Raw genomic sequence first — 11,293 nt, forward strand, 5'->3', positions numbered from 1 at the left:
ATTGATTGTGTATTTGTTCTTGCTAACTTGTTTTTTAATATAATCTTTGTTGTTCTGCAAAAAAAAAATAAGAGTAAATTACACGAATAGTCCCTATAGTTTAGGGTAATTTACGCGTTTAGTCCTTAACTTATTTTTTTTAACTCGGAAGGTCCCTACATTTTGTTTTTATTACGCGCTTGGTCCCTGAGTTAGCTAAAAAGACTATTTTGCCCTTGAGTTTTTGATTTATTTAAATAAACACACCCCCAATCTCACCCCTTCACTTTATCTTACGTATCCCACAATTTTTTCCTATTTAAATAATAATTTTTTTAGGTAAGATAGAGACCAAACGTGTAAAAAAAACAAACAACATGGACCAAGCGCGTAATAAAAACAAATAGTAGAGACATTCCAAGTTAAAAAAATAAGTTAGAGACCAAACGCGCAAATTATCCAAACCATAGGGACTATTCGTGTAATTTACTCAAAAAAAAATTCAGTTTAAAAAATTAATCTCATTTTTATTTTAACACCTGCCGTCCGAATAATGAACATTGGTAATAAAATACTATTAGACTAAAGGGAGTGGAGATGTCAAAGGAAATGCTAAATATGTTATACCACTCCTTACCTTATGCTAAAAAAGGTGCTAAGAAATGGGTGCTATGTGTGTGGCGAGAAGAGAGAGGAGAGAGAAAGTATGAAGGTGTGTTGTGATTGGTTAATTTGTATTTTTTTATACATTTTAATTTTTTTTTTCTTCAAAATTAAACCTATTAAATTGTCACACTTCCACTCCCTATCTTTTTTATGCAAAACATGCTAAGCCTATGTGTCATTAAAAAAAACTAAAAAATCCTATGTGGCAACATACCAAGAGTGTTACCACTCATTTTAGCCTTATTATAATAATATTAGAATAAAATAATAATAATAATAATAACATTACTATATTAGGATTGTATTTATTTAGATTTAGATGAGAAGAGAAGTGGGAGGAGCTATGTATATATATGTAACCGATGTGTAGTCGTTACGTTACAGAGCTTCTCTGCGCCTGTCCATGGCGGTGGCCTACCAACACCCCTCTCTCTCTCTCTCTCTCTCTCTCTCTCTCTCTCTCTCTCTCTGCATCGAAGCTCTCAAACCTCTCCTCTCCTCTCGTCTTTTTCTTAATCTCTCTCTGAACACTGACTAAATTTGTTGCTTTTTTACTCAACAAACACAAGGACCCCTAGTATATCTCTTACCCCATGGACATTATTATATGCACATTCTCTCACATATACAGAGTAGCCATGTTTTTTCGCAATTCCACCACCTTTTCCCGCTCACTACCACCTTAAAAAAAGTATCTTTCTCCGACGAAAGCTTCTCTCACCTTTTTTGAATTTTGAGTGACGATCTAAGTAGATATGATAGGTACTGTTCGTTCGTTTGAAGATCATTTTCGTAATGTAAGTTCGTACTGTTTTATTTCGTTAATCGATGTTTTTCTTTTGGTTTTATGCTTCAACCCTTTTGGATTTAACGAAGAATGGGGAAAATCGAGGGATTTCTTTGTTTTTCTTCTTTCAAATCTCCCTTCTTGCTGGATTTATCTTATCCGATCTCTGAAATTTTCGTCTTTCTTATGTTTATCAATTAGTTCACTCTAGGTGTTTGTGAAAATGCCGATGTGGGGCTTTGCTTTCTTTTGTTTCAAATCTCATATGCTTGTCTCTGATTTGTTTCTTCTAATGAACTCTGAAATGAAAATCTATCTTACTCTTTTCACTAAATGAATCTCATGTAGATCAATTATTGAACACCCAAAAGATTTGAATTTCCGAACAAGATGGAAATCCAACGACACAAATCAACACCTCCCGGAAAACCCATTCTCAATCGACGCCTTACAAGAAGAGAAAGAAAACTTGCTCTGCTTGAAGATGTACGCCATTCCTCTCTCTCTCTCTCTCTCTCTCTCTCTCTCTCTCTCTCTCTCCTTTACACACAGAATCTCATTCCTTGATTGAAGATTAATCAATTTCGATCCTTTTTGGGATGAATTTATCGCATTTGCAGGTGGATAAACTGAAGAAAAAGTTAAGACAAGAAGAAAACGTACACAGAGCACTTGAAAGAGCTTTCAGTCGACGTTTAGGAACTTTACCTCATCTCCCTCCTTATCTTCCTCCACAGGTTTCTACTTTAAACCCAATCCCTCTTTATCTCTTCATTTTTTCTTCTTAATCGAATAAAATCAGCCCCAAATCTTTCCTTAAATTCATCACGTTTCAAATGGTTTATGCACATTCTCGCAAAGCTTTAAACTTTTCTACAAATTGAACTTGAATCGTGTAAAAATCATTTGACAGACTTTGGAGCTGTTAGCTGAAGTAGCTGTTCTTGAAGAAGAAGTTGTACGTTTGGAAGAAGAAGTAGTAAATTTCCGACAAGGTTTATATCAAGAAGCTGTTTATCTATCATCAAGAATCAGCATCGGGAATTCCGACAACGACCCATCAGAAGAACAATCTTCAAAAACTACAACTTTTAAGCAAAATGATGAATCAAAATCCTCGATTTCCCAAATTGAAGTCGAATTTGAAGCATCCAAACCACCTCAACATAAGCCCTTGAATTCCCTCTTGCGAAGTGGTTCATGTAGATCATCATACTCTCATAGAATCGGGAGCGATTTCTTGAATAGGGTTGTTGATACTGCTGATTTGAAGAAACTTGATTCGTCAATTGGAGATGATAGTGTTTTAGGTAAAGAAAATCGATCATCTTCTAATTCAAATAGCAAGATTACAAATTCTCCTGAAAAGATAACCAATGAAGTGCAAAATTCAGTGAAGAGATCTCCTCAAAATAAGCCTGAAATTGTCGAAAAACGCACTCCTAAACCACAGGTAACATCTGAGATCTCAATCATGTTTTTTTTTATAATTTCTTTTATCATCTTCAAATCTTTTTTATAAAAAAAACGATTTAACTTATATAATCACATTCACATTACTACTACAGAATAGATTAATGGATCAAGAAAGGGCACAAGAAAGTTGTTCAAGTTCATCTTCAAGTGATAGAATCATGGAAGCAGAAAGCGAATGCAACAAAATATCTGAAAATGTTTTAAACTGTTTGATTGGAATCTTTTTAAGATTAAGCAAATTGAAAGCAAAAACAATGGATGCTGAAGCTTTTTCAAATCTAATGACATTGGATTTGACTGGAGTTGACCGAGGACCTGGTTTTAGGGATCCTTATGGTGTTTGTTTGAAATCTAGAAAGAGAGATATTGGTCCTTATAAAGATCTTTTTGCAATTGAATCTGGATCGATTGATTTTAAAAAGAAAAAGAATGCATCCCTTTTGATTCGTAGACTCAAGTAAGTTCTTCAATTGTATATTTTATAAAAAGTTTCTTGATTATTAATTTATTATAATTGAATGTTTGTTTCATTGATTATGTGTTTAGGCTTCTTCTTGAGAAATTAGCTTCTGTTAACTTAGAGGGATTGATGACACATCAGCAAAAGCTCGCGTTTTGGATAAATGTTTACAATATTTGTATGATGAATGTAAGCATTTCTTATATTTTCTTACTTTTTTTTAACCAAAAAAAAAAAGGGCAATTATGAAAAATATTGTTTGTAAAATGATAGGCTTATTTAGAGCATGGAATGCCTGAGAGTCCTGAAATGATGCCAACACTAATGCAAAAGGTAAACCATTTCTTCCCGTTTTGCCCTTCCATTGAAGTTCTTTGTGGTTTTTCTTCATGCTAAACCTATAGGGGTATTATAGTAATTTCATTTCTTCCCATTCTGCCCTTCCATTGAAGTTCTTCGTGGGTTTTTTTTTCATGAAAGGGTATTATTGTAATTTAATTTCTTCCCATTTTGCCCTTCCATTGAAGTTCTCTGTGGGGTTTTTTTTCTTCATGAAAGTGTATTATTGTAATTTAATTTCTTCCCATTTTGTCCTTCCATTGAAGTTCTTTGTGGGTTTTCTTCATGCTAAACTTATAGGGGCATTATAGTAATTTCATTTCTTCCCATTTTGCCCTTCCATTGAAGTTTTCTTCGTGGGTTTTTGTCTTGCTAAACCTGTAGGGGTATTATAGTACTTTAGTAATGAAATATATATATTTTTCTTATGTAAATCAAAAATTAAAGAAAAACCATTATATTTTGGGCAGTTTTGCAGTTTAACAACTAATACTTATATTTTTTTTTCCAATCAAATCACAAAAGTTTCGGAGATTTTATTGAATTGACCATTTTACCCTTGTGAAAACACTAAAGATTGATTGCATGTTATCAGGCAACAATAAATACAGGAGGGTATTTGTTAAACGCAGTCACAATTGAGCATTTTATCTTGCGACTTCCTTATCGATTCAAACTTGTAAGTTACACTTGTTCACATATTAATATAATAAAATCATAATAAGTTAGTTATATTTCATTTATTTTAAATAAATATAAACTTTATTTTTATTTATTTATTTCAGTCATACCCAAAATCTCCAAAAAAAGATGAGACTGAAATCCGTGACAAATTTGGGTTGGAATGGTCCGAACCATTGGTCACATTTGCACTATGCAGCGGTACCTGGTCTTCCCCTGCAGTAAGTTTTTTATTTTTTATTTTTTATTTTTTATTTTAGTATGGATAAATGACTTAATAAAATATTTGAGAAAATGAGTACAAATTTGTAAAAACTAAAAAGTTAAAGGATTCAACGAAAAATCTCATTTCTTTTACTTTCTTGATTAGCTCGTTTATATCCACAATTGTTAGTCCTTTAAAAAGTACTTTCTTTTTTTGCCACACTAGCTTTCTACTAACTTTATTTAAAATATATATATATTTATAAAGGTTTCTACTAACTTTATTTAAAATATATATATATATTTATAAAGGCTTTTTTAATAAGCAAACATTTATCATCATGTAATGAAATGTTTTACAAAGCTCCTTTCTTCTAATTAATCGTTTTGATATTGGTGTCGTTTTGATCAAATGTGTTTGTCATAAAAATAAAATATGTTGTTATAAAAATAAACATAAAAAACATATTTTAGGATCTGTATATTTTTTTATAATATTTGATATTGGTGTCATTTTGATCATCTTGACAAGTCCTTTTTTAATGATACTTTTTTTTATATATAAATTTTATTCATTTCTACTTTGTAGGGTAAAATGAAAATGTTATTGATGGGAGGGGGTAAAGTGTCAAAAAGATAAAATACAAATTAAGCATTTATGTGAAAATAAGTGGTTATTTATTTTTTATGTTTTTTATAATTAAAAAAAGAAAATCTTCATCTCCAATGATTAGAAAATCTTATTAAGTCCATTAACTAAAAAAACAGAAATATCTAAAACTCGTGATATTATTATAGGTGAGAGTATACACAGCGTCACAAGTAGAAAACGAGTTATCGACATCAAAGCGAGAATATCTTCAAGCATCATTTGGGATAACAAAAACAAATAAATTAATAATACCAAAAATGTTAGATTGGTATTTATTAGATTTTGCAAAAGATTTGGAAGCTTTAATGGATTGGGTTTGCCTTCAATTACCAAGTGAGTTAAGGAAACAAGCACTTATGTGTCTTGAAAAAAGAGGAAGAGGAATAGAACCTCTTGCGAATAAAGTTCAAGTCATGGATTATGATTATAAATTCAGGTATCTTATTCAAAGATGATAAAATTATATGCCATTTTTGGACACATGAAGTTGAAGATAAATCATATATTATGCATTAAAATAGAGCAATTCGATGTAATGATGTTACATTTTTTTGTTTTGTTATTGTTGTTGTGAAGAGTTTGTTAGTGTAGAATGGAAGGGGGTTTGTACATAGTACATATGAGTACAATATACATAAAGAAAAAAATTTGGGGTCATTAGGGTGTTGGATTAATTTACTTTTATTTTTGTATTTGTAACTTTTACATAAATTTTATTTTTAGAGTTGTTTATTTATGGAATTATGATTTTATGGGTTGATGAAATATTAAGAAGGCTCGCCTCTAGTCCTTTTGGTTTCTTGATATTGATTTGTGAACTCTCAGATTGTTTAGAAACATCATGCAACCCCTTGTCACTTATGCTTTTGAAAAATTTCATATTCGCCTCTAATTTATAGACAATTTGTATAATTTTAGTCCAATTTTGAATTTACAGGTCGAGGCCGGTTCTAATTATAATATTTTATAGACAAATTTCATATTCGCCTCTCATTAATCTTATAATATTTTATGAGAATAAATCTTTATATTATAACAATTTCATTGTAAAATTTATTAACGTGGCTAAAATGGAATGATACTTGTACGTGTCCTCTAATTTTTATTGTAAACTAGTGTGTGAGCCTGTGGTGAACCATGAGTCATCATTGTGGTTGTTCTTGTACATTTATTGAACTTGATATTACTAAAATGCATTTTGTTTTATTCACAAAGGATGGCGATGACAAAACGAAGCCCAAAACAGATGCATAAATCGGTTGACAGAAAAGAGACAAAAGGAATGTCAAAATGGTCAAAGGGACTGAAAGTGAGAAATGTTAAAACACGTGTGGCCAATCTGTAATGAAAAAGTAGTAAGATGAAAAAAGGGACAAAAAGAAGGCTAAAATGGTCAAAATGACTTAAAGTGACAAATATTAAAAGACATGTGGCCAATCTCTAATTACAACATGCTAGGGATTAAAATTGTCAAACTATAGAAAGTATTGTGGCAAAATCTTGAAACATAGAAAATAATGGGACTTAAAGTGACAAATATTAAAAGACATGGGCCAATCTCTAATTACAATATACCAGAGACTAAAACTGTCAAACTATATAAAGGATTGTGACAAAATTTTGAAACATACAAAATATGGACTAAAATGATCATAGAGTTATGGAGCAAATCTTGAAACATATAAAATATGGGAGTAAATAGCAGAACAGTAAAAGAATGGTGGATAATATGAAATAAATCCATATTCATTAATAGAGTATATGAATTCGAAAGACAATGTTTTTTAATCTAAATATTTAACATGCACATGCAAAAGGCACCTTTCACTGGCTACTTGTTTCAAGAAACAAAAACACTATTAGGGTGGAGACGGATCCAAAAGGGGAATACATTGGGTGGTTTGGCAAAAGGTATTGCCCTTAAGGAATTGGGGGGTTTGTAAGATATGAATTTAACACATAAATTTGAATCTGACTCATGAACTCGTAAAGCTGTATAATTAATCGGGTTAGACAGATTGAATTAAACAAGTTATGATGTCAATTAAACTATAATTAAACGGGTTACCCCTAAGGAATTGGCGGATTGAATTAAAAAATTATTTGCTAAATGGTGATGGAAACTAAAAGTAGAGCCAATGTATATGGGGTCTAAAATTATCATGTCAATTAATAAAATTAATGGTCATGATAATCTAATCACGGGCTTTGGTTTTAAGATCGGGCAGGATTTTGGTGGAGGATGGAATTAAACTACAGAAGCTATTCAAAAGAGAGGTTATAAATAGATCCGATATTATGTTTTGGAAATATGTGTGGAATTTGTAAGAAGCTCATGAATATAAGTGTTGGTTTTGAAAATCAACTAAAAGTTAGAAAAGAAGCTCATCATTATTTAATGTTAGTAATCAAATTTTGTATTGGAACCTTAAAGAATTCATATTAGTTTTGATCCACAAAAGACAAATAAGTCAACTTTTTAAACCTAAAACTATTTAATCTTTATGATTTAACTTATAATCACATTCACATTACTACATAATAGATTAATGGATCAAGAAAGGGCACACGAAAACTGTTCTAGTCATCTTCCAGTGACAATCATGGAAGCAGAAAGCGAATGCAACAAAATTTCTGAAAATGTTTTACACTGTTTGATTGGAATATTTTTAATGTTTTGATAAAAAATTAATCAAGTATAAATCAACCAAATTGTATGAGAGATTATGGTGTTGTAATCGAAGTAAGTATGCAAATCAAGAGAAAGTGACACATGTGGTTTATAAGGAAAGTCTTTGATCAATTCTAGGATCTCCGATACAAAACTTTGGGAGGTGATAATAATCACCTACCTTGCTTGATTTATGGACGTGTTCGGCAAAACTAACTGGTAGCGGGTAACTTGTGGCGGATAGCGGGTGGCTTGTAGCTTGTAACGTTTTATTAAACGCTACATGACGTAGCATTTGGATTTGGAGCGTTTTGTATAAACTAAACGCTAGAAGCTTGTAGTGCCGAACGAGACTTTCTGTTCAAAATGGAGCGTTTTGTCAAACGCTAGAAGCTAGAAGCTCTCAAACGCTACGTGCCGAACACGCCCTGTATTGATTAAAGAATGAATTACAAAGAATAGCTTGACTATCTAAATACAAATGATTGAGTGAGTGTAAAACCGTGTGTTGTGTGTGTATTTCACATGTGCATTTATACTTTAAATCCTATAACTAAAAGTTCGATTTTCCCGGGATCCCGTTGAATAGATATTTGCACATTGTTTTGACTTTGTATTTCTGGGTCTTAAGCTTGATTAAAACGTTTCTTTGGATTAGATAAGTATCTTGTTGATTATTTTTTCACATGCGAAAAATTAACAAGAAATATATCCGTTATTCGTATTAGTAAATAATATTGATATATTCAGGATCCTGACTTGTTGTAATGTTTGTGATACGATCCTGATTTAATTTAAGATTCAGGATCCTAGACATGTTTCAGGATCTTGACCCCTAACAATTGTTCTCAAATTATACCTGCAAAATATTTTGGATTAATTCTGAATATTTGAAATAGTATAATTTTAGTATATAATTAAATTAAGATAAGGGTTCCAAAATTCAAACTGTAATGGATAGAAATCTAGCCGTTAGTCTAGGCATGATTATCTATCAAATCGTTTCTCTTTCATCTGTGATTTTCGAATAAATAGGGCACATAAGTTCCCGATCATTCTTTACGTCTTCTAGTTTTCATCCAAGGGTTTACCAGTTATCTCTGAAAGTATTCTTCTCGCTCTTTTCTCTTTAATTTTCTTTTTCTTTGACTATAGGAAAGAAGGCAGTCTGTTCTCGTGCTAGCATCACCGCCTCCTCTAACGGAGACTTTAGTGATCAAAAGATCTTGGCTTACGAAGAGACATGCTCTTTTGAAAATGATAATATTGAATCCCTGAAAGTTAATGGGGCTTTTCCGACTGGTGCCATTTTTAGGCCTTTCGATGCTCTGGCTTAGCCAGATTTCGTTTCTCCATCTTGGGTTTGTTTTCCCAAGTACCCTTTTACTTTAGGTCTTTCTTACCCTTTCCTTGGAGTTGTTTCTAAATTTTTTGAGGTTACCCAAATTTCCTACATCCAAGCCATGTCAGTGGTTTGGAGCATCCTCTTCTGGATTGATCGATTAAATCATTCCATGGATCTAGACATTGGTTTGTCTGAATTAGCCCACGTGTATGATCTTTCAACTTCTGGTTCTTCCTGTTTTTTGTTCAAAGTCAAAACAAACAACTCACATCTTATTTTGAAATCCAAACAAAACGATGGTCCTTGGAAAGAAAAATATTTCTTCGTGAGACTTGATTATGTTCCTAATGGAGATCTTCTGCCAAAAACCCGAGTTAAAAATGGTATGATTTTATTTTATTATGTTAAGGATCGTGAAATTCATGCTTCCTTATTTTGTTTGTTCTGATGCAGCTTTCAAGTTCAAGGAAGTTGCTCCAGCCGCTGAAGATACTAAGGAGAAGGTTGAAAGTTTTCTTGCTTTACCCGAGGCTGAAAGATCCTTCAAGTTCGAACAACCCAACGTCCAAGAGAGTTCCTGCGCTACAGTCACAATCTTGACCGGTAAGGATCTCTTGTCTGTTTATTTTGAAGGATCCTGAACTGATGAAGACTCTTTGTAATTTTCAGGATCCAAGGCTACACGCTCTAGCACCCGTTTCTTCCTATCTAATTTTGATACGACTATGTCTAGTGGCTAACTGGTGGTGAAGAAGGAGAAGGCATCATCTTCTCTTTCTCCGAAGAGAGCCTCGATTGATCTGACTGTCAAGACTTCAGGATCCCGGAAGAGGAAGTCGGTTGAGTCCTTGGATTTAACCTCGGAGCGGACGAGGCGATGATGAAGTTGATCTCTTTTTCACAATCTGTAAGTATCTTTGTGCTTTTTTCTGTTTAACTTCAATTTACTTACCGTAGCCTTTTACAGGTTGTTGATTACGCCTCTCGATCCACCGAGGATCTTAAGGTTAAGATTGACCGGGCGGAACATGCCTTGAAAAAGCAAGAGGGGATCAACAAAGAGCTTTTGCAGAGGGTGGCGAAGCTGAGTAAGGAGAAAGTGGAGAAAATGGAGGAGTATGAGTTGGAGATCGAAGAGGTGATTGCTGAGGTTAAGAGCAGCGCCGCTGAGGCCATCTGGGAGGCAAAGATCAAGCTGGCGGAGGATATGGAGAATGCAATATCCTGGAATGTGGTCGGCTGGCGTGAAGCTCTAGCTAAGTTGACTGGAAAGTCTGTTAATGCTAGTCAGGATCCTGCAGAGAAAAAGAAGAGAGAAGAGGGTAGCACCATTGTGTTCTCTCCCGATCTCTCATCGATGATTTCGTAGGCGAAGGCAGCACCATCTTGAAGGCTAAAGATAGGCAGAGCCATGAATATTTGTTTGCGTGAGAGAGAAAGGGATATAGAGAGAAAGATAGAGTCGGTAAGGAAGAGACAATGTGATTTCTTAAATTAATTATTAGGAAATAATATATTTTATCCCCAATATACACCTTTGATATTTTTTAAAAGTCTAGAATACCATTAAAATTGCTGATAATTACAATTATATCATTCTTGATCTAGGCCACTAAATTTTTTTAATCTACGGTTCCACTTTTAGTTTTCAGGTTTCCAAGAAAACATAAGTTAAAAGAAACGGTCACAAAGGAAAAAGTGCGGCAACATCTCGTGCAAGGTGGACACCGCACCACCACATACCGGTTGGTGTGGTGTTCACCGCAGTCCGCGGTGTGCGGTGCACCGTCTAGTGTTATAACCAAACCTCCGGTAACTAATGCATGAACAAGAAAATTAGTATCCCGTGTAACCACACCTAAAAAGCTGTAACCAGTCACGATCGGGTCTTCCCTGTAGGGTTCGAGGTTTTTATCCTTTTTTGACAAATATTGTTAAGTGGAACTTGTAAATTATTAACATTGTTAACAAATTTATTTAACCGTGTTTTTCTATCCCGAACCAAGACCCAAAACCTTTCGAGCACACTTCAA

At 33.3% G+C, this 11,293-nt stretch overlaps 1 protein-coding gene across 2 annotated transcripts; it reads left to right on the forward strand.

The window, feature by feature from the left end:
* Positions 1–987: 987 nt before the first annotated feature.
* On the forward strand, positions 988–5,985 carry LOC145109219 (uncharacterized). 2 transcript variants are annotated; one of them, XM_079046340.1, is made up of 10 exons: positions 988–1,407; positions 1,781–1,918; positions 2,053–2,169; positions 2,346–2,885; positions 3,001–3,365; positions 3,455–3,557; positions 3,642–3,701; positions 4,303–4,386; positions 4,493–4,609; positions 5,391–5,985. In XM_079046340.1, exons 2-10 carry the CDS (start codon positions 1,823–1,825, stop codon positions 5,697–5,699), a joined length of 1,791 nt encoding a protein of 596 aa, XP_078902466.1. In that variant the 5' UTR covers positions 988–1,407; positions 1,781–1,822; the 3' UTR covers positions 5,700–5,985. The 2 variants fall into 2 exon arrangements, with proteins under 2 accessions (XP_078902466.1, XP_078902465.1); XM_079046339.1 differs by having other exon boundaries at positions 989–1,442.
* Positions 5,986–11,293: the final 5,308 nt, after the last annotated feature.

Source organism: Lactuca virosa, chromosome 4 (genome assembly GCF_052849685.1).
Source record: "Lactuca virosa cultivar CGN04683 chromosome 4, Lactuca_virosa_CGN04683_v6, whole genome shotgun sequence".
Lineage (NCBI taxonomy): Eukaryota > Viridiplantae > Streptophyta > Magnoliopsida > Asterales > Asteraceae > Lactuca > Lactuca virosa.